General features: G+C 49.7%; 1 protein-coding gene across 1 annotated transcript; it reads right to left on the reverse strand.

Moving 5' to 3' along the window:
- Positions 1 to 9,805: 9,805 nt before the first annotated feature.
- On the reverse strand, positions 9,806 to 22,783 carry CAVIN1 (caveolae associated protein 1). Its single transcript, XM_036836675.1, has 2 exons — positions 22,135 to 22,783; positions 9,806 to 12,268 (listed from the first exon to the last, which is right to left on the reverse strand). The coding sequence occupies exons 1-2, from the start codon at positions 22,603 to 22,605 to the stop codon at positions 11,567 to 11,569; spliced, it is 1,173 nt and encodes a 390-aa protein (XP_036692570.1). The 5' UTR covers positions 22,606 to 22,783; the 3' UTR covers positions 9,806 to 11,566.
- Positions 22,784 to 27,162: the final 4,379 nt, after the last annotated feature.

Consider the following 27,162-nt stretch of genomic DNA (forward strand, 5'->3'; position numbering starts at 1 on the left):
GGCCCACCAGGGAAGTCCCCAGTATCACGCTATTTTGATTACTATGGCTTTGTAATATAGTTTGAAATCAGGAAGTGTGATACCTCCAGCTTTGTTATTTTTTTCCTCAGGATTGTTAAGCCACTAAGTTTTGGGATGGTTTGTTACACAGCAATAGGTAACTGATAAGTGTACATTTATCACTTCAGAGAGACTTAAGAACTACAATCTAGATTAGGAACTGAGACTGATGAATTAGCAGTAAAACTCTAAATCAAGAAGGCGGCCTGGGTCTTCCCTGGTGGCGCAGTGGTTAAAAATCCGCCTGCCAATGCAGGGGACACAGGTTGGAGCCCTGGTCTGGGAAGATCCCACATGCCATGGAGCAACTAAGCCCGTGCGCCACAACTACTGAGCCTGCGCTCTAGAGCCTGCGAGCCACAGCTACTGAGCTCGCATGCCACAACTACTGAAGCCCATGTGCCTAGAGCCTGTGCTCCGCAACAAGAGAAGCCACCACAATGAGAAGACCGTGCACCGCAACAAAGAGTAGCCCCCACTCGCTGCAACTAGAGAAAGCCTGCGCACAGCAACAAAGACCAATGTAGCCAAAAATACATAAATTAAATTAAATTGAAACAAAACAGAAGAAGAAGACCCGGAAAGGAAGAGAAGGTTTAGAGAAGACCCTCAGGGGTGGCAAAGGGGGCAATGGGCAACTTGTGTGGGTGATGAGACCCCCATGGGACTCAGCAATAGAAAGGCTCACACGGGGCTGCCCGACTCACCTTCACTAAAATCACAGGGAAGAGCAGGTCTGTGCAACATGAATTCCTTGGACTTCTACTTTCTCTCTGCAAAAATGCTCTCAAGCATCATCATGCAAGCAGCTCTCTTCCCTCTTGTCTGAAGAACAGTCCTCCCTACTCACTATTTTTCAAGGCTAAGCGCTTTTCCTATGCTACTTAAAACATCATTCTTACCATGTCATTCCCATGGGGCTTAGGAAAAAGGAGTTCTCCTTTCTCATCCCCTTCAAGGCTCTGCCTACCCCACCAAACTCCCTCCTGCTTACTAAATTCCAGCCAGTCCATTTCCACCTCAGGGCCTTTGCACATGCCCTTCTTGTTCCTTCTCTAGCTCTGGCATGGCTAGTTCCTTCTCACCCTTCTGGTCTCACCTGCTCAGAGAGACCTTGTCTAACTACCTCCGCCTAAGGTTCCTCCTAGGAACTTTAGTCTCTATCTCTATGTGCTGTTTCTTGTGGAACTCTTATCATAATTCTCATTTTATTTATCTGTTTACAGTTTCTTTTTTAAAATTATTTATTTATTTGGTTGCGTTGGGTCTTAGTTGTGGCAGACAGGCTCCCTAGTTGCAGCTCACGGGATCCTTAGTTGCAGCTCGCCAGCTCCTTAGTTGTGGCAGGCAGGCTCCTTGGTTGTGGCTCACCGGCTCCTTAGTTGCAGCTCGTGAACTCTTAGTTGCAGCATGCATGTGGGATCTAGTTCCTGGACCACGGATTGAACCTGGGCTGCCTGCATTGGGAGCATGGAATCTTAACCACTGCGCCACCAAGGAAGTCCCTGTTAAGAGTTTCTTATCTGTCTTCCTCATTATACTGTCAGTTCCAGGAAGATGGATCTTGACTGTTTACTGCTCCCTTATCTCTCCAGTGCAGGGCACATAGTAGGTACTCAATAAACACATGGACTAAATGGAAGTCCTCTTGGTCCCACCCTTCCCCCTCTGAGCTTTATCCGTTCTCCTCTCCCTCCGGACCTTTTCCACTTATTCCCTCTCTTCTGTCTCTGAAGATGCTCCTTCTTTCCCATCTTGACCCTCAAGTTACCCCCCCTTTCCCATCATGGCCCCCATGTCCTCACCCCTACTTGGTGCACCAAGGTGGCTTCTGCCCTCTCCTCGCCATAGGACAGGGCTCTTAAAGGCCACTAGGGACCTCCTCCTCACCAAAGCTGATGTCTTCTTCTTGGTCATTTTATCTAACTTTGCTGTAGAATCTGGTACTGCCGATCATCCCCCTTCCTCCCTCCTAGACATTCTTTCCTCCCTCAACCATCACAATGGTTAACAGAAGCAATTGCATTAACTAGAAAGCTGATGGAAGCTGAAGTGAGACACACAGAGTTTGAATCCTGGCTCTGACACAGAATAAATAGTGCAACCCTGGGCAATCAGCACCCTCATCTTCAAATCGAGAACCTAATTCTGACCTTGGTAAGTTTGCATTAAAGGGTTCTTGATTGGATGATACTCTCAAATTAAGTGTGCAACATGGCAAATAAGAGCCAGGTCATGGCAGCGTCCACTGCTCAGGCAGCCCACCTACACAGCAGTGTGACCCTGGGCCAGTTGCTTAACCTCTCTGAGCCTCAGTTTCCTCATCGACAGAACAGAGAATATGAGAGCACCTACCTCATAGGTTGTTGTGAAGATTAAAGGAGGTAACCTGCAAAGTATTTGATACAGTGTTAGCTATTATTATCTTATGCAAAAAAAAAAAACCCACTAAAAAAACAAGGGCAGTGTGGGAGAAACTATTTGAAAGAATCTGAGATCTCTCTCAAATTCCAATAAAGACTTGAACAACCACACCTTATAAAGGACAATTCCAGGAACCTCACCAGAAGGAGTTAGTGGAAGTCCCACTAAACTCTGCCCTTCCCTTGTCATGACTTGACTTGAGGCTCCCACTGAAATGTTCAGTCTCTAACTATGGCAACAAATGCCTTTGAAGGGTAAGCAAAGGTTCCAAATGTTTTTAATCACTTGTGTTTTTATGCTACCACTTCAAGCATTCTTTTTCATTTGATTCATCTGATTAAAATTAAATATCCAATTTCCTGGTAAGTGTAGGCTCAATATTCTAAATTGCTGACAGAGAGGATTGCATTGGCCCAGACAGGCATCCTTTACAAAGCAGCTATGGACAGGGGCAGGGGACCTGGTCACCCAGCAGAGCCAAAGCCCTGGAGGGAGGGGGCAGGGGTTTTCCAAGCACAGGGACATCCAATACACATCTGAATTAGGTGAGATAATGTTTATGAAAGTGCCCTGCACCCAGTAAGATGTCCTTCTCCCTCTCCAACCATCCCACAGTCTACTTTGCTGTTCCCCCAGCCCCCTCCATCCTCTAAAGGTGGGCGCTCCTGCTTTAATTCTAAAATCCATCCTCAAAAATATTTAAAAAACAAAGATAAATAAATAAAATAAAATCCATCCTCTTCTCTCCCTAACTTCCTCCCTCCCTTGGCAAACTCATTTATTCCTAGCACTTCAAAGACCACCCCTCTTCTGATAACTCTTTTATGCTGAGTCTTATAAGGTACAGATAAACTGCTTTCTCAGGTCCACAGCAACTTCCTCTATAAAACAACTCCTACTTTTCCTTATCTATAAAACAAGACCTTTTGGGAATTCCCTGGTGGTCCAATGGTTAGGGCTCCGTGCTTTCACTGCCGAGTGCCTGGGTTCGATCCCTGGTCAGGGAATTAAGATCCCACAAGCCACACAGCCAAAAAATAAATAAAAAATAAAACAAAACCCGTTTTGTTCTAACATTCCATAATTCTCTTAACTGTTCCTCAATCATGCCTTCAGCGTTCCTGCCTCTTTGCCTTTCCACACACTGTTCCCTTTGCTTGGAGGACTTTCCCTGTCCCACATCACTACTTATGTTTAATTAACATGTATTGAGTATCTACTATGTCAATAGATACTTCTTGGGTCCTTCCTGGCTCACAATAAGTCCTCCTTTCCTGGGAATTGCCCCCTCCACTCCCCAATCATATGCTGGAATGGGCCCCTTCAGCCATGTCTGTATTCCATGGTCCTGTCCTCCTGGCCATAGATTATTAAATCCGGGGTGAACACATGTTTACTGGCTTAATCAGATTCTCTATGCCAGGAATTTGGAATTTGAAACTGAGAGACACAGAGCCTGGGAGCCCTTAGAGCTGAGTTCCATTAATGTCAGCACTTTCAAGAGGGCCATCCATCAACTCCCTCTCAGAAGTCCCTGGAGATCCCCTGATTCCTACTCTTCCCAGCCTTGGAGTCCATGGGATAACTTGGCAGCCTTCCCATATAAGTTCCTTTCTGCTCTTTTGGCCAATGTTCTTTTCTTATGCTTTCAACCAAATAACATTAACCAGTGCAATCGTATATGAGACACTGTTAGGCTCTGGTGACACAAAAATCAAGTAAAATATGGTCTCTGCCCTTCACCAACAAGTATTTGAAATCCTACCCTTTGTTAAGGATTGTAACTCAAAAGCCCCCTTCCTCCTTAAGTTTCCCCATATGCCCCAAGCGGGATGAATCTGTCTTCAGTGTATTGATGTTGCATTTTGTTTTACCTCTCTTACAGTCATCACTTGGAGTTATTTTAAATATCTGCCTCTCCCACTAATTGCAAACTGTTTCAGATCAAGAGCTAGATATGTCGTCTTCGTAGTCTCTCAGCTCCTAGCACAGCATCACAAACAGATCATCTGGAAAGAACACCTGTCGCTTTGTCGGCCCCTTAGCCTCTCTTCTTCCTCTGACAGCAACCCAATTTCCTTTTGGGAAATCAGCCTTCCTCCACTCTCGGTTCCACCTTGCAGGTGGGTTCTAGAAATGGTACATGACCTAGATTTGGTCAGAGGCACAGTGATTTGAATATGTGACCTATCAGGGCCATATCTGAGATTCTGAAAAGATTTGGAAAGAAACCCTCTTAACTGAGGTTGTTGAGCTGTTAAGCCATAAGCCTGCAGCTATGAATGGTCATCTTTGCCAACACATGGGGAAAATCTGACTGTTAATGAAACAAACACAGCAGAGAAGAGGAGGCAGGAAGAGAGAGAAATTCCTCATGACGTTACATCAGAACTTGCAACCAGACACCCCGGGGACCTATCACTGGGAACTTTTTCAATTACATTAATTCCCTCTATGTTTGTTTTCAGCTTTGGTTGGTTTTTTTTGTTTGTTTGTTTTGTTTTCACATCTTTATTGGAGGATAATTTCTTTACAATGGTGTGTTAGTTTCTGCTTCATAACAAAGTGAATCACCTATACATATACATGTATCCCCATATCCCCTCCCTCTTGTGTCTCCCTCCCACCCTCCCTATCCCACCCCTCTAGGTGGTCACAAAGCACAGAGCTGATCTCACTGGTGCTATGTGACTGCTTCCCACTAGCTATTTATTTTACATTTGGTAGTGTATATATGTCCATGACACTCTCTCACTTCATCCCAGCTTACCCTTCCCCCTCCCCGTGTCCTCAAGTCCATTTTCTATGTCTGCATCTTTGTTCCTGCCCCTCCCCTAGGTTCTTCAGAACGATTTTTTTTTTTAGATTCCATATATATGTGTTAGCATACGGTATTTGTTTTCTCTTTCTGACTTACTTCACTATGTATGACAGACTCTAGGTCCATCCACCTCACTACAAATAACTCAATTTCCTTTCTTTTTATGGCTGAGTAATATTCCATTGTATATATGTGCCACATATTCTTTATCTATTCATCTATCGATGGACACTTAGGTCACTTCCATGTCCTGGCTATTGTAAATAGAGCTGCAATGAGCATTGTGGTACATGACTCTTTTTGAATTATGGTTTTCTCAGGGTATATGCCCAGTAGTGGGATTGCTGGGTCATATGGTAGTTCTATTTTTAGTTTTTTAAGGAACCTCCATACTGTTCTCCATAGTGGCTGTATCAATTTACATTCCCACCAACAGTGCAAGAGGGTTCCCTTTTCTCCACACCCTCTCCAGCACTTATTGTTTGTAAATTTTTTGATGATGGCCATTCTGACTGGTGTGAGGTGATACCTCATTGTAGTTTTGATTTGCATTTCTCTAATGATTAGTGATGTTAAGCATCCTTTCATGTGTTTGCTGGCAATCTGTATATCTTCTTTGGAGAAATGTCTGTTTAGGTCTTCTGCCCATTTTTGGATTGGGTTGTTTGTTTTTTTGATATTGAGCTGCATGAGCTGCTTGTAAATTTTGGAGATTAATCCTTTGTCAGTTGCTTCATTTGCAAATATTTTCTTCCATTCTGAGGGTTGCCTTTTCTTCTTGTTTATGTTTTCCTTTTTTGTGCAAAAGCTTTTAAGTTTCATTAGGTCCCATTTGTTTATTTTTGTTTTTATTTCCATTTCTCTAAGAGGTGGGTCAAAAAGGATCTTGCTGTGATTTATGTCATAGAGTGTTCTGCCTATGTTTGCCTCTAAGAGTTTTATAGTGTCTGGCCTTACATTTAGGTCTTTAATCCATTTTGAGTTTATTTTTGTGTATGGTGTTAGGGAGTGTTCTAATTTCATTCTTTTACATGTAGCTGTCCAATTTTCCCAGCACCACTTATTGAAGAGGCTGTCTTTTCTCCATTGTATATTCTTGCCTCCTTTATCAAAAATAAGGTGACCATATGTGCCGTTTGTTTTGTTTCATTTTGTTTTTTCTGCTGAAGCCAGTTTGAGGTGAGTTTATGACACTTGCAATAAAGTCTTATAATTCATTCAACAAAGGTTTATTGACATAGAGTTCTATGGAAGCTCTGAGGAGGGAATGATCAGTATGGCTTGGGTGGAGCTGGGGAAGAGGTTGGTTTACACGGGGAGGTGGAAAGAGGGAGGCCATTCCAGAGAGCGGTAACAACCTGAGCAAAGGCCCACGGGCCTCAAAGTGTGTGGTCCATTTCCTTCTTTCTTTTCTTTTTTTTTTTTTTTTTTGCCCACACCACGTGGCTTATGGGATCTTAGTTCCCCAACCAGGGATTGAACCCAGGCCCTCGGCAGTGAAAGTGTGGAGTCCTAACCACTGGAGGGCCAGGGAAGTCCCTGTGGTCCATTTCTGACCAGCAGACTCCTAAAGAGTATTTTGAAGAACAGTAAGGCAGGGACCAAACTCTCAAGGGATCCTGTGAGCCATGCCAAGGAGTTTAACCCTTTGGTCAAAGGAAGACATTTAAACTGTAAAGTATGTTTTCATTAAAAAAAACTATATAAATATCTATGTCTATATTTATATTTATATCTGTATCTATCTCTATCTCCATCTCTAACTAGCAGTAATGTGGGGAATAGGATTGGAAAGAGAATCTAAAGTCATTTCAAATACTCCAGGGGAGAGCAAATGAGGTCTGGACCAGTCCAAGATTGGTTGCAGCTGTCTTCTCCTGACCCCAATGGAAAGTTACCTCTTAGGGATAAGGACTTTGGAGGCACCATTTAGAGACCTGATAACTCAATCTGAGGCTGTAGAGGAACTTCCTTAGATTCCAGGTGTGATCTAAGAACGCTGCCTGCCATTATCAGTAAACAAAGGATGTTGCAGCCATGAAGCCACCATATTACAGCTGCTCCAACAGTGAGCCCTGAGGGAACTCAGGATAGAAACAAAGAATGCCAGGCGTCCTGCAGTCAACTGCTGCAGCCACCCCCAATGGTGCACCCTGAGGAGACTCAGGATGAGAAAACATAGGATACTGGCCCCAGTAGCTGAGATGCATATCAAAGGAATGATTTTAATGAGCCCAGATTTTGCATCTTCCCATAAGTAAAACAGCGTTAATTTCATTAACTTGAGATGACTGGATTTCTTTAATTAACAATAATCTTTTGATGTTCTGACTACCTGGCCTTTTTGCAAAACTCCTATACATCCTGGCTCCCCCTCTCGCCTCTTCGGAACAGTTTCTCAGTGTTATCTGAGATGCTGTGTCCCAGGCTTGAAGCCCTCAGTATGTCTGCCGAATAAAACATAACTCAACTTTTAGGTTGTCCTTTTTTTTGGGGTCAAAACAGGTAACATTTGATGGGATCCTTTGAGAGAAAATACCCCTAGTTTATTGTCTGATTCTAACCCATGGAAATAGTGTTAATGATGGATGGGCAAGTTCATGACCGGTTGGTAAAAAAGATGCTTTGTGGGAGTGCGACCTTGGAACGTTCATCGGTAGGCAGCTGTTTCTTTAAAGCCTCCTACTCCCTTCAGTCGCAAGAGAAGAAAAGGAATAATTTTTGATGTGGGGAGAGCTTCTGGGGCTGCGGCCCCACGCTGTGACGTAAAGGAGGAATGCCATGGTGCAGGGGCCAGCAGAAAAGTGGCTATTCAGAGAATTAGGGTCGCTTCTAACAAAGTAGTGCCCAGAATAGAACTGGGTAGGGAAGTTACAGCAAAGTAACTCAGCTGGTATTGAAAGTGTGGTGGACCAGTGAGGGGGAAAGCTTGTAGAAACAAAGGGGGAGGGGCCAGGAGCCTTGTTGCTGTGGGTAAGCGAAGTAAACAACGGCTGGCTTGCTATCCCAGGGCCCTTCCTCGTTTCCCTCAGGCTTATCACTCCACTGCTGGGGTCCTGACGTCATTCCCTGCTTCTCACAGCTGCACCTCTACATCCCAGAGGAAGGAGGATCCTTAGTGGGTTTCTCCTGGCTTTCCTGGCTCCCAGGCTCTGAATTTTCAGCCTCAATTTTCATTTCTTTAATTAATTTTTATCAGAGTATAGTATAGTAGAATTTCATTTCTTTTTTTTAATTAATTTTTATCAGAGTATAGTTACTTTACAATGTTGTGTTAGTTTTCATTTTTTTTGGAGGAAAGCCAACCCTTTCTGGGGGATTTAGAACTCGAGACTGCTGTGCTTGCTGCTGGGGGCGGCAGCAGGGGAGTCCAAGGGAAATGTATGGCTCCTGAGGAAGGACTCAGCTTGTTTGAGGTAGTAGCAGGAGGCTGGGATACAGCCCCAGAAATGACATTGTTTTTATTGGGGACACCACTCCCCAGGTGATTCTGATGCTGGCGGAACCCACATGATGATTTGTGTCCATTGCTCTAGGAAATCCATAACTTGTGGGCAGGTAGGGCAGGCTGCTCATGGGGAAGAGAGACTGTACAGACAATGAAAGAGGTGCCCAGGGACTTCCAGGGTGGTCCAGTGGTAAAGAATCCACCTTACAATGCAGGCGACACAGGTTTGATTGCTGCTCAGGGAATTAAGATCCTACATGTCGCAGGGCAACTAAGCCAGCACGCCACAACTACTGAGCCCACGCGCCCTGGAGCCTACATGCCACAACTAGAGAAGAGAAAAAACCCGCACGCCACAACTAGAAAGAAGCCCACGCACCACCACAACGAGCCCGTGCGCCACAACGAAAAAGATCCTGCATGCCTCAACAAAGATCCTGTGTGCCACAACTAAGACCCAACATAGCCAAAAATAAATAAATAAATAATATAATAAATCTTAAAAAAAAAAAGAGGTGCCCATCCCAGGGCTGTGGGGAGAATTAAATATGCTGTGTGCTTATGACTGGCATCTATACCATGCACTGGAATCCTTTCTCTATGACATTCAGGCCTCTGAGTCAGGGCCTCTGACTTTTCCTCTCCCCTGGACCGCCTCCTCTAGGTCTGATTTGGCAGCGTGAATCTGGGGGAAGCTCAGGCTGAGTAGAGTTAACTGGGTGGGTCTGGAAGACTAAAGCTCTGACAGCGAGAAGCGGATCTAGACAGTACAAGATTACAGACACAGTTAAACAGACTGAAGCCAGGCTGCCTGACTTAGAATCCCAGCTCCACAATTTACCAGCTACGTGACCTTAGACCACTCACTGTGTGTGTGTTTTTCCATTTCTAAATGGGGATGATAACAATACCCCACCCCCACTCCCCACCCAGGCAAGTGAGGCCCATTTAAACCCAAGGTCCTCTCTCTGTCTCTTTCCCTCCCTGGTTCCCTCCTGTCCTCTGGAACTCATCCTATGTAACTGCCTTCGGAGAATACAATCCAACACAGATCCTTTTAGAAAAGCAGGTTTATTGGTCGGGCTGCTCACCAGGACACAGCAACACGAGAGGCTCCCCAGAGCCCACAGGAAACTGTATCTGCCCACAACTCAGGCCCCTTCAGCCCATCAGCACCAAGGGACCTCGTCCCACAATCCCCATCCTCCCTCAGCCAATGTGTCTCCAACCATCCAGAAGAGAGAAGGGAACCAAGAGGAAAAAAAAAAGCAAAGCTTTGTATTGTAAAAAAGATGTGTCCCCAGGCTCCCTCCCTCCACCCCTTAAAAACAATTAGCTGCAATTCTATAATGCAGAGCAGAGAAGATAAAGCAGAGGAGGTAGGGGGCGAACGAGGGAGGCTTCAGCCCTCCTCTTCCGGCTGTGACTTGGGGGTGAGGGGGTCTGTCCTTGCTTCTGACAAGCCGCCGTTACTGGGGAGGAACAGGGGGACTAAAGTGTCCTGAGGAGAACCTGATCAGAAATCAGGCTTTTGGACTGGAAGCAGCACCCCTCTCACCACAAAGAGTCAGGAGAAGAACCCACAAGGCCAAGGAAGTCTTGGCAAGTTCTGCAGCTTTATTATAACTAGCTCTAGGGAAGGAACTTGAGAAGAAACTGCCAGGAGTGAGCCAAGTCTGGGCTGCTCTACACACAGGAATTCTACACTCTCCTCCCCTCCCCTCCAGCTCTCAGCTTGGTGGCCTGGCCTTTAGCACCTAGTTCTTTTCCCCCCGTCCATCTCCCTCCTAACTACCAGCTCTCCGCAGCCTGGTGCTGCCCTCTTCTGGGACCCTAATTTTCTGGGCTTTGAGAAATGGGCTGCCCCTGGAGCACCATGCCCAGCGGAGGCATGGGGTGAGGCTTACCTCTCTCTTCTTTGGATCTCGGATTTCTCACATTGCCCTCCCTTCTTATCCTGAAAATGGTCCTGCTGTCCTCGGAGAACCCCAGTAAGATGGGATTCTTGTGCTGTGTTTCTCACGCTGCTAATGGACATTCTCTTTTCACCCATTTCCACCTTCTACTATTTCCTGTTCTCTTTCAAAACCATAGCCATGTGCTCCTGGGTGCAGATGCATAAACCGTAAGTGCCCCCCCCCGCCGCCACCCGCTCCCCAAGGGCTCTGCCTGGCTCCAGCCTTCCTTATTGGGACCTTTTGCAGATACAGCCTGTACTAGACCCTCATCCAGGGTCACGGCTCACTCTGCCCTCTCTCTCCCGACACTGCCCCAGATGCTCCCCAAAGCTGCTTTCACATCCTTCCAGTATGGGGTCTCCCATGTGAGCAAGGGGTCTCTTCAAGATTCACTCTTTCCTTTCATGGTAAGTTTGGCTTTGAAGCCGCCAGGGATCAGGATGAGAAAGAAGAGCTCAGTGAGCAGGAATGACAGCAGCTGGGTGTGAGTGTTACGGAGAAGTGGGGGGAAGGCAGCTTGCCCAAGGGGGGCCCAATCATGGAAACGACAGCAAGTTCCTCTAGGATCCCCGACTTGGATCCCCAGGACGTGCATCACCGCCTACTGCATTTCCACCCAGCATATGCCTAAACTGGGGCTGTCCATGGTGCAGGCTGCCTCCCCCTCCCGTCTTAACAGCCGTAAGACTCGGAGGGGTGCTACTTGAGGGGAGGTGTTCTCAATTTAGAAATATCCCAGCCCGTTTGGGGCCGAGAGAGAATGCGACAGAGAAAGTTCAGAGAGAGAAAGGAATCGGGGCGGGGGCGGGGAGAGGCGGGGCGGCGCGGCCTCCCGGGCACAGCCCGGCGCCCCGCTCAGTCGCTGTCGCTCTTGTCCACCAGCACGGCGTCCGACTCCTCGGTGATCTCCAGCAGCGTGTGCACGTCGGGGCTGCTCCCGCGCAGCAGGTCGGTCGCCTCGCCGCGCTCCGCGCCGCCCTCCTCTTCGTCGGCGCCTACCTCCACCATCTCGGTGGCCTTCAGCACCTCTACCTCGCCCCCGCGGATCTTCTTGACGTGGAAGGTAAATGGCGGCACCCTGTAGACCGCCGTCTTGGAGCGCGCGTAGACGACGTGATCGGGCGTGAAGGACTTCCGCAGCTTGTCTCGCGAGGTCTTAAGCTTCTCCCGCCGTTCGGCGGGGACGAGGCGCGTGCCCAGCTTGTTCATGCGCTTCTCCAGAGTGTGCCGCGTCTTCTCCAGGTTCTCCTTGGTCTTGAGGCGGGTCCTCTCCAGGTTCTCGCGGGTGCGCACCTTGGTCTTCTCCATCTTCTCCTTGGAGAAGGCTTTCTTGAAGTCGTCCACGCGCCGCAGGCCGCTGCGCTTGATGCGCTCGGCGCGCGACTCCTCGATGACCTCCTCCACCTCCACCGCCTCGTCCGACGACAGCTCGAGCACCGCCGCGTCCTCCTCGGGCTGCTCGCCCTCGGCCAGCTCGTCGCCTTCCTTCTCGGGCAGCGCCTCCGACTCTTTCAGGGACTTGCCGATGCTCACTTTGGCCGGCAGTTTCACTTCATCCTAAAGGGAGATAAGAGCGAACAGATGAGGGGGCAGAGCCGGAGAACTGGGCGGGGACTTGGGGGGACGCCGGGCGAAGAACCCGGGGCTGGACGGTGGCACCCGTGATCCTGCGGAGTGCGCGGTACCCGTGAAATCGGCCTGGACTTGCTCGCCGTTGTATCCCCAGCGCCTGGCACAGAGCTGGACACCTCGTGGGCGCTCAAGAAATATGTATTGAATGAATAGTAACTATACAGACAGGGCGAGGAGGGAACCGAGCTTCGGATCGGAGTCTGGCCTGTGTTTTCGCACTTAAGTTAAGTATCTCTGCGGCCCTCCAGCCGTCTCCTTGAGCCCTGCGACTACCCATTTTAAACCAGTCCTTACCCTTTGCGTCCCAGGGACCACAACTTAACTTTGGAAATGGGCAGAGCGCCCTCTGGTGCACTGGGCCCCACACTGCCCAAGCCAGACCAAAAACCAAAGGGCAGAGTCTGTTTAGGTTGAGGGGTACGGGTAGGGGGATGAGCTCACAGCCAATCTCAGGCGGCCCCCAAGTAGGGTAACTTGAAGGCAAGTTTACCATAAAGGGAGTGCGTTTCCCAGACTTCGTATCATTTCAGAAGAACCAGTATTAGGGAAGCAGAGCTGTGGCCCTATCTCCCTCCCCCGCCTCATACTGTTTGGCTCCACCAGTGGACATTCTCCACCCTCATGTAGAAATTGAGGAAAGAGGAAGAAGCTGGCTGGGAGCCAAGGACATGTTTTCTTCCCAACCTGGACGTTTCTTCTGGTTCTGACGTCCCTGCCTTGGAATGGAAGGGAGAGATTGCTTTTCCATTCTTGCTCTTTTCCCCCTAAACAGGAGCTCAAGGGACCAGGAGTAGGAGGGCAAGAGATCCTGGAGCTCAGAGCCAGTTCTTCCCTCTTCCCCTGGGAACGCCTAGCACCAGCACTGTTTTCCATTCCGGGAAGATTTTCCAAGATCCTGACTCTGGACCAACATTTCAGAATCTCAGGATCACCTCTCACCAGAAGGTAGGGGAGATTGAGCACAGACAGGAAAAGGGGACATAACCCAGAATGTAAACAGGCTCTCCTCTTTGTCCCAGACTCTCTTTAGGGACTTCATACAAAGGAATGATAGGCAGTAGTTTTTCTAAAGGGTTTTCTGAAGATTGTTTCGCAGAATTGTAAGAAAACCGCATCTGAGAAAAATGAGGCAACACGAGCTGACCCGTTCCATAAACACACACACGCGCATGCACATACACGTATACGTTGGCTGCTTGGTATCTCTGTACCACCTGCTACAGAAATTCCTTCCCCAGCCCCCAACCTCTTTCCTCTTCCCTCCCATCCACATCCCCACAGAGTTTCCTGGTTTACATTGAAAACTAGGAACACCTCCTCCCAACTTCCTTCCCTCCCTGTCAATATTATTAGCAGGGACAAAGAGGGAATGCTGGCTCCACCTCTTCTCCCAAACTGGGCACCGGCTCTGCTGGGCACCAAGCCACCTCAAGCTCTCGTTACTCAACTACATCTCCCAGCAGGCAAGGTGACCAGGGCTCAGGGCATGCTGGGACTTGTAGTCTCCACCTGCCACAGCTGGCTGGGTACTATCATGGGCATCCCGTGGCAGTCCATCCATCCTCTGCTTCTTATCACTCATGGAGGCATTGAACGGGTGTTTTCCTTGCTCTGAGTGTAGGAGGGTCCCAATCTCTCTTAGCAGTCCCTCTGATTCCCAGTTGTACCCTTTGGGTCTCCCTTTTGCAATCACTTCTCCCTGCCTGCTACCCGACCACTCTCTCTTACACACCATTTTAGGACTCTCTATCATCTAAACTCCTGGCTACTTCTTCATCCATCTCCACCCAGAATTTACCGGCAGCCCTAGTATCAAAAAATGTCAGCTCTGATCTCTCCTTCACAGCCTCCTAGTCTAAAAACCCACCCACGCTCCCCGACGTTTGAAGGAGAATGCCTCCTTTCACTAAGCTCAGACTATGTGGATGAATTAAGGGAAGGATTAAGTGTGATGGGTGGGAAATAGTCAGGAAACAGTCCCTGCTGCTGGAAAACAGATCCACATTGTCTCCCTGCCCCACCCCAGCACCCCTGATTCTCCCCTCTGCTCCACTGCAACCCCTAAAGGCTGAGCTGGCTGGTTTTCCTGGCCTCTGGCTTCCTAGATAAAGGTCTCTGCCAGCTGAATTTGAATGTGAACAAGGCTGGGGAGAGAGTTCCAGACTTCTTGTAGCCAATCGTGTCTTCCTAGTGCCTGGTGAAAGGTCTCAAATACAACATCAGGGAGCAATCCCAGTGAGGGGAGGTTTATTCCTGCATCTGGGGTTGTCTCCCCCCAGTCCAGAAAGGTACTTGGAAGCCATTCATTGTAGACTTCCTCCAGAGTGATGGCTTACACCAGAGGAGCTGCCTTCTTGGTGGAAGGTCAGGGGATAGGGGAAGAAACTGTTTGACCTAAGTCCCGGATAATATCCAGTGGATTGGCGCTGGAGAGGGTATACCACCATGACTTTAGCTTTTCGCCTCCATGAATGGATTTTGTCTTTTCTCCCCATTTCCAAGCCAGGTTTCCCCTATGACTCACAGCTTTGGAGTGCTGTCTTGGGCCCACCCAGTTGGCCTGTTGCTACAACAACCAGCAACACAATCCCAAAGCACCTCCCCCAACCCTGGGCACAGAGGCCAGGCACCCCTGTGCCACCCCTACTTCCCTGGCAGAGCTCCTAAGCTAAAGGAGGGGCCTCAGGGTGGCAAGGAGGGAGAGCTCTGTTTGTTCTGTTTCTACATTTTTATTAAACAAAACCACCAGTCCCAACAGGCTTGGTTTCCAGAGTTACCTTTAATGACCAGGTCTGAACAAAAGCATGCACAGCTTCCCCTGCCCCCCACCAAGCACACACAGCTCCCCGACCCAGGAAAGCACCAGTCCAGGATGAATTTTAGAGGAGCCCCAGGATGGCTCCCAGCCCCTTCCTCTCCACTCCCTAACCCCGCTGTATAAACTTAAGATTCTCTGGCTTAGGAAGATTTTTATATAATTATAATTTAATTGAGCACCTACTATTTGCCTGGTCCTTGGCCAGGCACTCCACGTTTGTCAGGGAGAAGGGACAAGTGTCATATGGCTCTGGGTAGAGCCTCTCTTGACTTAGTTCTGTCTCCAACCACTGCCTGCGAATGGCCAGAGAAGACATTGGAGAGGTCATTCAGAGACCCAGGATCTGGATCTGCTCGGAGACCATGTTAGAGGAGGGTGCAGATGGAGAGAGGTGAAAGAGAGGGCAGTCTTAAAAACTCAGGACCTCCACTTTACGTTGCTAGGACAAGGGGGTGAAAGACACTAAAGGTAGAAGGGTCCTTCTTTTCTGCTATAGCATGATTGTCAACAGGGGGCATGCTGCCCCCAAGTGGGCGGAAATTGGTTCTTGCGGGGGAGGGCACGAATCTTAGATATTGCGATAGTTTGTGGTGCTCCAAAGAGTCCTGATATGTAGTATATCTGTAGTGTTAAAATTCCATGGGAAATAGATAAGTAATAAGAACCTGTTGTATAAAATAAATAAAATAAAATAAAATTCAAATAAAAAAAATTTCATGGGGGAGAGGACAATTAGGGGAAAAAAATGTCTAAAAGGACTCCTTAGGAGAATGATCATATTAAACAAACAAAAAAAAAAAGGTTGAGAAACACTGTGCCATAGGGAGGCCAGAGCCAGTGAAAATGTACCCCCTTCTGGCCTCTCTGAGTTGGCAGCTTTTGGGTGCCCCACCCAAGGCAGGATCTGGCAAACATAAGGGATCTCTTTGCAAAACATTTTCTAAAAAAAATTGGAAAAAAATAAGTGTCAATATTTTCCCGAACTATAGAGAGGGGGTGGAGAGGGCACAGAACAGACCCCAGGCCTGGGCTTCATGAGGGCCCTCTCCAAAGAGGCTTGGGGCCAAACTGGTCTGTCCCTGAGGCGAAGGCAGAGGGGGAGGGGAGGGGGAATCAGAAGTGTGGGCAGTTGCAGGCTATCTCATGCAGGCAGCAGTGGGTGCAGCTCAGGTGTGGTGTCTGGAGCGTCTACTGTTAAGACAGAAACCAAGACGTAGGGAATGGCCCTTCCCATCACCTCCCACCCCATCGCCTGAACTCCCCATAATGAGAGAGTGTTTTCACAATACCCGTCACCCAGTCACAAGGGGCAGTGGCTTGGAAGAGACCAGCCACCCCGGACTGGCCACTGCTAAGCAGTGAGCTGGTGGTGGACTGGGGGTGTGACACCCCATGCCCATGGCCCCATGTGACCCAGGAGACCCTAAGTGCCCCCACCGGCTGTTGGCTCCTCTGGGGTGGGCAGAGGCCCAGGCTGTGGGTAATAGGGCAGGGTCCTAGGTGTCTGGTCAAAGGGTGGGAGCTCAGGCACTGTCTCAGGCTTCAGGTCAAAAGGCTCAGTCTCAGGCAGAAGGTCAAAAGGCACGATCTTGGGTGTGGCCAGGTCTGAGGGTACATTCAGCTTCTTCTTGGGCTAAGATGAGGAAAAGGGGTTTAAGTGGGGCTTGGGATGGGTGCAGACAGAGTTGGGAGGAGGAGGCCTTGGTTGGCATGCAGAGTTGGGGCTGGTGAGTAGAGGGCAGGGGAGCACACAAGGATTAGGATGGAAAGACACCACAGTTTAAATGCTTCAACAAGAGCCGAAAGGGGAGGGACAAACCCAGGCCCATGAATTAATAACCACAATTTAATCAGAACCCCCTCCCTCTAGAATCTTCCCCAGTCCCATCCTTGGCCTCCTACCTTCTACCCCGACCCAGCTGTGGTCGTGGGATGATGCTGTTGGAGGTTGCAGTGATGGGGGAAAGAAGCTGCTGGGGGCGGGGAAGGAGTTTTCTAAGAGGCCACTTGTTAGACTCCAACTGGGGAGTCTCCAAGGAGTAAAAGAGAAGGCAGACAGCTTCACTGTCTTGAGTCAGATGCTGCTGATCCCACTTATTCCCCAGGGCAGGGTGGGCACGGGTGCCGCCCCGGATAAGGAGAGGGAGAGGCATGGAAGAGGGACATCCTGGCTATTTCCCTTTGGCCACATCCCCACCTCCTGCCTCCCTTGCCACCCATCCCCCCACCCACTTATAGGCCATCAGACACCCAGATGCACAGAGAAATCAGGATCAAAAACCAAGCTATTGATATTTTTGGGAATTCCGTGGCGGTCCGGTAATTAGGGCTCTGCACTTCCATTGCAGGGGGCATGGGTTCGATCTCTGGTTGGGAAATTAAGATCCTGCATGCCGCGCGGTACGGCCAAAAAAACCCCCCAAAACCAAGCTGTTTTTACAACCAGTGGGCCTATGTCCTGAGGCACCCAGCAGCAGCTCCCAACTCTCCCTCCTGAGTGGCTGAGCTGCCACTGTTGCTTTGGACAATCAGGAGAAGTCAGGGGAGAGGGATATTTAGGGGCACTACCAGACTCCAGCGACAACAGTGTTGAGTAAGGCGTGTAGCCACAAACACCCAAAGCAGCAGGTGCCCGCCTTCCCTGTAGGATACAGGGAGAAGGGGGGAGTGGCAGGGAGGCTGAGGAGAAAGGAGCCAATGTGGTCCTCTCTTAGCCAGGGGACACCCCTGCTGGCCAGGGAGCTCCACTCCTTATACCCTGCACCCCTCTCCTCCACTGCCATTGGTGACCACACATTGCCTCTGCTTCAGCACTATGAGGCTGAGCAGCTAATGGCCACCAACCTTAGCCACTCAGCTAACACTGCGCACGCGTGCGCGCGCACACACACACACACACACACACACACACACACACAGCAGCCCCAGTGCTAGGACTGTGCAACTATCTCCCTCAGAGAATGAAGGAGCCAGAACTAGCTTAGGGCTAGCCTCCTCCCTGATTTCTGCTGCACAGCCCGGGAACAGAAAGGGGAGGCCGGGAACAGAAAGTGTAGCAGAAGAAGGGGTACACCTGGGCTCTTGCCCCAGCTTTGACCCCCAATCACTTGAATGACAGTAGGCAAGTGACTTCCCCTCTCTGGGCCTCAGCTTCCTCCACTACAAAATAAAAGAGCCGAAGGTGATTATCTCCAAGGCATCTTCCAGCTCAAAAAGTCTACAGTGACAGAATGATGAAATATTCACAATGGTATGGTTCAAAACAATAGAACAAACCACCACTCATCTCTGCAGTTGGTTGCCTAGCAACAATATTCCCTTTCCCTATCAGTTGCCCACTCTGTGCCATCTCTTCCCTTTTTGATTTTGACCTTTACAATAGTCAGACTTTATTTGCTTTAAAAAAAAAAATCAGAGGGAAGAGTATGATTTCCTTTGGTTTTAGGAATACGCCTAAGAATATGCTCCCATGCTCCCTGCTTTGGATCCAGTGACCAGGAAAAACAACCCAAAGCTAGCTCTTTGGAGGAAGGGTATGATAAACACTCTCTCTGCTAGGCCACTGGGGTAGGGGTGAGAGGGACCAGAGCCCCAAGTTGGGAAGAATTTTGGACAAAAGTGTGGGGTTCTTCTGGAACCAGATAGCGCTGATTTGCTTTGAGTCCAGGAAGGAGCTATAGGTTGGGTTAGGATTTGAGGAGGAGAAGCCAGCAGGCCCTCATTCCAGTCCTGGTATCCTTCCTTTTAATGCCCATGAGCCACCTAAGCCCTTAAATGCTTCCTGGTCCTGTCCTCAAGCACTTGGAGCAGGTCTGATGGGTCCATGGGTAGGACCCATGCCTCATCAAAACTGCCTCATCAAAACTACTTCGGAAAATGTTTAGCCTCCCTTTCTGGATTCTAAAAGAACCCTAACAATATCCAAATTAGTCGTCATCTGGGAGAATTGGCTCCTTAATGACCACAGCTCCTCCTATTTGCATGGTGCCCACAGTCGGCCTGATCTTCCCAGCAGTTCTCAGTCCACTACCCCTAGCTACTAGTAGAATTCACTTCTCTCGTTCACTAGCTGTTGCCTAATGAGGTGTCGCCTGACAGGATGAGATGCCAAACTGCTAGTTTTCGTTTAGGAGACAGGAAGGGAAATGCCAAAGAAGGACAGTAATGACTCAGAAGTGGGTTCAAGGTGAGGGCCCTGATAGCCTGTGATGGGAACGGCTGAATTTCATGTGTGTGTGTATGTGTGTGTGTCTGTGTGTCTGTGTAGGGAGGTGTCAAATGCAAACTTAACCCGTGAAATCATTATGTCTAGCAGTTCCCTGAATCTGGGTGGGGTCACACAAGGGATTCCTTCCTTTATCCCGCAGGAAGAAGGTGTGGGAGGCCAGATGGCTTGATCCCACAGCTGGGGCCTTCCCACCCTTTCATGCTCCCTCCACCTCACCCCCCCCCTTGCCACATCACCACCTCCCACATCTGCAGTGGGGAATACCGTACCACCTCCCCTGCTCCCACACTGGAAAACTCACATCATCTCAGGAGGCCTTTTTCCAGATCTCTCTGCCTGGCCACCCAAACATCCTACCCCCTCAGCCTGAGTTTATCGTAAATGTTGCTGCCCCCAATCTTCCCTATTAGGTCTGCCAAGGCCCAGAGCTATTTTTACCTCATTCTCTTCCCAGGCCTGCAGATCTCAGGCAGGAGCAGCCTCCAACTTCCTCCAGCAGCTGAATACCCCACCCCCTCGCCCCCACCTGGAACATCTGCTCTGCAACTCAGGGAAGATTCCCTGTTGCTGGAATCTTCTCCTTACCTCTGAGCTCCTCTGTGGGTTGGGACCACTTTAGGTATTAGTTATTTCTCCTGTGGTTTGGGGGCTCAGGGTCCCCAGCTTGAGCCATTCCTTCTCCCTCAACTCTCTGTCCCCCACTGGCCTTGATGCAGTCAAAGCCACCCTGTGATTAGACCCCCTCCCCACGGCAGATACACAATATACAGACACACAATCCGTGCCAACTGCCAGAGGCAGTAACAGAGACACGCCATTGGCCTCTGCACAGAAATCTCTCTCCATATCTGTCCTCTCAGAATCTCCATCTTTGACATAAGGAGGTTTACCTCCAGGCTGAGAATTTTCCCAGGTTCTGCAGTCTGGGACATTTCAAGTGAGAAGGGTCACCCATCCAAGCCCTACCTGGCTCCTCTCTACCACAACAGGCTCTGGAGTCTGGGACATTTCAAGTGAGAAGGGTCACCCATCCAAGCCCTACATGGCTCCTCTCTACCACACCAGGCTCTGGAGAAAAGACAGAGCTGGCTTGCTGCCCCACACCCCTGCCCTGTTCTCCTTCCTTTGATGTACCCCAGCACTAGGCAGTTCTCTTTAAAAGTCACACACACACACACACACACACACACACACCCCATCCTACTTCCTGGGAGCAGTTAAATTAAGTAGAAACAATTCTGGGCAAATATTTTCTATCAGATAGTGCTATATGAGGGAAGCAAACTGCTTAAAGGCCAAGTACCTCTCAGGAGGAGTCCCTGGGCGCCAGCGGGTTGGGGGAGCGCCACTTCAGCCTCTGTCCCACCACCACCTCCTCAGATAAGTGTCAGCTCACGTGTGTCTACTGCCCCCAAACTTGTCCCAGTCTGCATTTCTCTTAGCTCCACCACACTGACCAAGCCAAGGACCTCACCGCATCCCTGATGGTCACTCAGAACCCAGCGTACCAGGGCCTCTGAGCAGTCAGTGAAACCACAGCTTCCTGATAGAGGTCCTCTCCCTGGGGGGATGTGGGAAATCTGGCCTTCTTTTCTTTCCATTCCCTTCGGGAGGGGCAGGAAGGGGAAGAGGGGACATAGACTAACCCTTCCACCCCCACGATCTCACCTCCTTGGGTGGGAACATCAACCAGGCCCGTGGGAAGCAGAGAGGAGGCGAGGCTGGGCACATTCCCACGCCATCAAAGATCACGGAGTACTCGGCTCAGACCCACCCCTAATGGGATTGGGGAGGCAGAGTGGAGAGGAGCAGCAGTGCTGAGATTCCCAGGTTTACGTGGGGTTAGGATACAAAAACTCCATTTTCATCCAGGCGGGAGGAATGGGGAGAGGTGCAAAGGAAGCAACAAGCTGTCTGGGCGGAGCCTGGGGCGCGCCAGCCTCCCGCCGCCTGTCCTCCAGCTCCTCGGCCGCCCCCGCAGGCATGCGGGGTGACTCACCGCGCCCAGATCGCGGGGCCCCGGTTGTGGGGGGCTGTCCCCTCCCCTCCACCAGCCTCTCTAGCACTCCTCAGGCCGCGGGCCACCACCCTCCCGCCGGCTGCTTCCAACAGGCTGAGGGTACAGGCACGCCGCGGGCTAGGGTGTCCCCAAGGGCCGAAAGTGCCGCGAGGCGGGAGCAGATCACAGCGAGGGGGTGGCGTAGGCGGCCTAGGCTGATGCGGGGTCCGCGGGGGCGTGCTGGCAGTCGCGTCCCTCGCCTGGCGCAGCCCCCGCGGTGCGTGCCTGAGCCCTGAATCACCCGCTATATCGGGCGGGCAGAGTCGGAGGCCCCAAACACGGGCCGCGCCGCCAGTGTCTGCTTACAGCGGGCCCTAACGGCCGCCAGGCACCCCGGCTCTCCCCAAAACTTCCTCCAAGTAGGAAAACTTTTGACAGAGCCATGTCGGGAGCGATCTGCGAGGGGCAGTGTCCCCGAGTCCAACCCCCTAACTCGGTTCCGCTATGCGTTTGACACCGGAGGGAGGGGCTGGGTGAGGGAGCGCAGGATGCAGAGCGCGCCCCTCTGTGCGCTCCAGGAGCCCGCCGCCCACTCCACTCCACCCCAGGAACGCTCGCTGGAAGGAGGGCGGGTCCCCCGAGCCGGGCCAGGCTGGCGGGAGAGCCGCGCCTCGGGTAGGTCCCCCGACCCCAAGCCCCAGGCGGGGGACGGCGGGCCTCTGGGCGCGGTCCGCCCGCCAGCTCACCTGGTAGATCATGACTTTAAAGTTGCGGCGCCGCAGCAGCTCGGCCTCGTTGACCTCCAGCTTCTTGATCTGGCCGGCCTGGCGTTCCAGGCTGCCGCGCACGGTCTTCACGTTGACGCTGACCTTGCGCACCTTCTCTAGCAACTTGCTCACGGTGTTGCTGGTGGTGGCGTGTGCCTTGCCCAGCTTGCTCAACTCCCCCTGTATGCTCTGCACGGCGCCCTCCATCTCCGCCTGCCGCTCCTCCAGCTGGGCTTGGGTCAGCTGGATCTGGTCGACGGCGCCGATGATTTTGTCCAGAAGGCTCAGTACCATCACGCCGTTCACCTGGTCCGATTTGATCAGCTCCTCAGAGCCGGCCCCCGACGGCTCCTCCGCCGCCGGAGCCCCCATGGTGGAGGACCCCTGGTCCCCGGCGTCGGGGTACCCGGGAAGCGGCTGCTCGATGATGTGGAGCTGGGTGTCCTCCATGGCTGCCCGGAGCCGTGCGGGGCCGGCCGGGTGGAGCTGGAGCTGAAGCGGGAGACCCGGAGAAGAGGAAGAGCGGGAGGGGGCAGAGAGAGAGAGAGAGAGCGGATAGCGGAGGAAATTCGAGCCGCGTCCGTGCGCACCGGGATGGCGGCCAGAACTGTGGGGCGGGGGATCGGTGAGTTGCCCGGCTCCCAGGCCAAACCCCGGAGTCTCGTCGCCCATTGGCTGGCTCGGCCCCAGAAAGGGAGGGACCGGGGCAGAAGGGGAGACCGATGCTGGGGAAGGGGGGGCGACCGAGGGGGACCCAAGAGCCGAGCGCCCCACCCTTCCCAGGATGGTTGGAATAGTTGGAGCGGGAGACTAGGGCCTCCGCTGGTAGCGGAGGCGGCGGGAGCGGGACTGGGGCGGAGGAATGTGAGCTGCGGTAGGGAAACAGGTCCTAGAGTGTTGCTCTACTTTTCCCTCTCGCTCTTTTCGCTCACCGGCTAACCCACCTCCCCCTTTTTAAGTTCTAAATTAGGTCATCAGGTGGGACAGGATATCCTGAAGTTACGTGCAAAATATTGTAGTATTTGCCTGTGCCCAGTTTTTGAGAGGGAAAGGATCCATGGCTTCCACAATCTTTTCGAAGGGACCTCTAACTACCCACCCCACGAAGTTACCCACCACTGTTCTAAAAGGTTGGGGGTCGTTTGCGGAAGGGAAGGGAGAAATTAAGTTAAGAGTCACGGTGGTGGTAAGGGGCCGCCAAGCTCCTCTAGGTTCCTCTTAGAATTATTCTAAAAGAGGAGGATTAAGATGGGCAATAAAGTAAAAACTAAAGCTTTTTACTCGCTAAAAATCACCTTTCCCTGTGTTTCCGCCTGCCCCAGAGACCTGGCTGACACCTCAGAGAGCAGGATTGGGGGTCACCCATCTCTCTGGAGCCCAGAGACTCGCGCTCAGCAATCTGAGCTATCAAACGCCACCTGCTCACTTGACGGACCAGAAACGGAGGGCCTGGAGAGGGCAAATGACTTGCCAGGAGGTTACCAGCAGGTTAGCGTTGGCTTGGCACTCAAACCAGGTGTCAGGACTCCTCTCTTGCACTTTCCACCTTAGCAGGCTGTATCTTTCACTGGGACAGAGAGGAGCAGACGCTCACCCGTAAGTGCCGCCAGCCTGTGGACCTAAGGCTTAGCTGCAAACATATTTTCAACCATGATGGGTACCGAGGAGCAGGCAGTTCTGAGCAGGATCAAGAAGGGCCCTTAGCTCAGAAGTCCGGGGGAGAGAGAGTGCCTATTCTCCCCCATTTTGCTCTCTCCCACAGCACTGGAGCTGTGAGTTCCCTGAAGCAGCACCAGCTCCCTTTCCCCCAGAAAAGCTGCAAACCTTTTCCCTGGTTAGGAAACCAAACTTGGGTTTCCCCAGCTGGATAGATGATGGTCTTGGCAAAAGGTCAGTTCTAGTCTGGCATGCATTATCATAAGGCAGAGTGAAAAACTGCTTGGTGGGGACCCTGGGCCCTATTAATCCAGTCAGAGAAGCCACCAACCCAGAAAGGTGCTGAAGAGCTCACTGCCTGGGATAGCGTGGGATCATCCGGAATAGTCCCAACAGCTATTGAACAAAATATTTCCCCTGACACTTCAATAGCTGTTTCCACAGAAACAAGTGGCTTTCTTATCTGAGATTCAAATAGAAAGAACTGGTATATAAAATCACATGTATTTATATACTAGAACTGACAGATTGCCAATTTATTTTAGAATTTGAGAGAAAATGTGTTTTAGCAGTTTAAGTTCCTTCCACTGAAGATTGATAAGACTTCTAGAAATGAAGAAGAGTGACAGTAGAGAACCTTACTGGACCTTCATAAGGTTCTTTTTAAAATTGATTAGATTATTTTCATAGGTGACACATAAGGTACAAATTGCAAATAGCACACAAAGAAATATAGTGAAAAGAAGTTTTCTTTCTATCCCTGCCTGCAGCAAACTAATTTCTGGCCAAGGAGACAACAATTGTTATATTTTCTTGTGGAATCGTCTATAGAAAGTCTCTGCACACCATATATATATATCAGCACTTTGTTTTTTGTCAGTTACTAATATATCTTGGTGATTGTTCCATATCAGTGCATGCAGAGCTGCCTTGTTTTCCAATGTAGGGATGAATTGATACTAACTTAACCAGTTCTCTATCAATGGACATATACACATTACAATTTAAACCTCACTTGGTGGGGGAGGGGTCCTGAAGAGGAGTTTTAGTGGTTGATTTGTTTTTGTGGTTGCATGCTTGCTAAAAGGAATCAAGTCCATGCCATCTGATTTTCCCATCAGGAAAGTATTTCTATTCTTCAAAAAGGAATGTCCGTATTTGTGGAGCCTCTGACTCATTTGATGCCTCTTTAACAGAGAATTTCGCAGAAAGAGCCCTACCCTCCCTGTTTGCCTATGTCCAAGAGAAGTATTTGCACCAGACAAGTTTCTCTCCTGTTCCTCTTCTTACTAAATGCCAGCTAAATCCAACAGGGGGCGTGCTGAGCCTTATGGTGCACCAGCTTTATCAACACCGACACCCAGAACTGGAGCCAAACAATCCTTCCCAGAGGACTTCACTCCATTTCAGTGAAAATAAGCAGTTTCTCTTCATTTGGAATTGTGTTCAGCATGCCATAGCTTGTATTCAGGGTTGATGCTTTGCATTTTCCATTGCTCACTCTATTTGCTGAAAGGCACAGTGTTCCACTGTGTGCTTTCAGCTGGTGAGGCAGGGTCTGTAAAAGGGATAGAGAGATGGAAACAAACAACCCTTTGGCCCAGAAAAAGAACACCAGGATGCAACCGTGTCAGCAGCTGGAATCTCACAGCTCTCTATCGTGTTCCTCTATCCATCCATTTGTTCAGCAAAGTGTGACTATTTACCAGGAGCCAGCTACTGGGCTGGGGACTTCAATAAAGCCCAGTCCCTCCTGTTGAGAAGCTCATAGCGTAGCAGGGGGAGACAGATGCATAAATAGTTTCTGATACAAAGTGGAAGGTGCTCTGGGAAGGTTCCCACTACTTCCTGGGAGAATAGGGAAGGGTTCACAGGGTACAGCCTTCCTCCCCACCCCACCCCCTACCCTTCCTGCAGCGACCTGAGGTGTGAAAGTACAGGCCAGGTGGGTGGGAGAGCAGACAGGCATTCTCATCTCTTATCGAGGTTCTGCCTTAAATCTTACCAGCTTACATTGAGGGAGCTCCAACAAGGTGTGAGGGGTGCAGCGTGCAGTATGTTCCATTCAGTTTTGGATCGTGCTGGAAGAGATCCTAGGGAGACAGTGTGTTTTGTTAACAATAAATGATTGGGATGAATGATGTGTCATCACATCAGAGAAACCATCCTGAATGGAAAACCAGTCTTCAGCAGCTGGCTTACAGCTGCCAAAGACAGCAGAGATGTTTTTCTCCCCAGATTTATAAGCACTATTCTTGCTTCTCTGACATATAGGAAAAGTGCCTATAATATTTATATATTTCTCTTCCTCAAAAATCCCTTCCTTTCTTCTCCTTCAAACATTAATATATAGGGTAGCTTTCCTGAACCAGAAAGCAATCAGAATTATTTATTAAGTGCTAATTTATGCATAGTGTGGTGCTTGAAAACATTCAAAGAACACAGGGAATTTGCTGCGGGGTGAGAATTTTAGTCTCAGGGAAGCAGTGAGTCTGGCTGATAAACAGAAAAGTCAAGAAAATAAGTGAATGGAAATGCCATAAAATCTCAATTCCTCCTCTGCCTTCAGCATGCACTGGTCTCTTATCCTAAAAATAAAAAACAAACATAAACAAACCAAAACTACGTCTTAATTGGTTTTACCTTCCTGCCTTCCCAAGGCTGGGTCCATCCGTTTTCTCCTGTTCAGATTCATTGTTTTCTAGAACTGCTGCTACATATCCCTTACCCTCAATTCAGTCCTTAAGTTTCTGCAGTTAATCCAAAAAGGTGGCTTCCTTTCTACTAAAAGAGCACTTAGAAATCACCAATAAACTCCATATTCTACCAATTATCTCTCCTTTTCTAATGTTACTTGAACTCTCCACAGGATTTAGCACTGCTGACCAATTTGCCCTTCAGACGCCCCCTCTTGACCTTTGTGAGGCTGTATTATTTTTATTTACAGTATTTCTCGTCCCGTTTGCTAACTTTTTTTTCTTTCTTTCATAGTCTTAAAAAAACCCAGCTTTTGAAACCCCTCAAAAAATAAAAATAAAAACAACAACCACTAGCTTTATTGACATATAGCTCACATACCATACAATTCACCTATGTAAAGTGTACAGTTCAACGGTTTTTAGTACGAAGAGGTGGCAATCATAATCGATTTTAGAACAGTTTCATAACCCCCAAAATAAACAACCTGTCAAATAAAGAACAAATCCAGAGTTAGTAAAGAGAGACTTTATTAGAAAGGATTATTGCAGGGGAGGAAAGGGACTATGGCAGTCAGGGGAAGGGGTCTAATGTAATAAAGAGAATGCTGTGACCATAAGATCTGCAGGTGTCTCAAGGGGTAGGCAAAAATGG

This window comes from Balaenoptera musculus, chromosome 20, assembly GCF_009873245.2.
Source record: "Balaenoptera musculus isolate JJ_BM4_2016_0621 chromosome 20, mBalMus1.pri.v3, whole genome shotgun sequence".
NCBI lineage: Eukaryota > Metazoa > Chordata > Mammalia > Artiodactyla > Balaenopteridae > Balaenoptera > Balaenoptera musculus.

Coding starts and splice junctions, on each gene's coding strand:
- CAVIN1 (XM_036836675.1), bottom strand. CDS start 22,605: ATGGAGGACACCCAGCTCCACATCATCGAGCAGCCGCTTCCCGGGTAC. Junction 12,269..22,134: donor TTAAAGTCATGATCTACCAG/GTGAGCTGGCGG, acceptor ATCTCCCTTTAG/GATGAAGTGAAACTGCCGGC.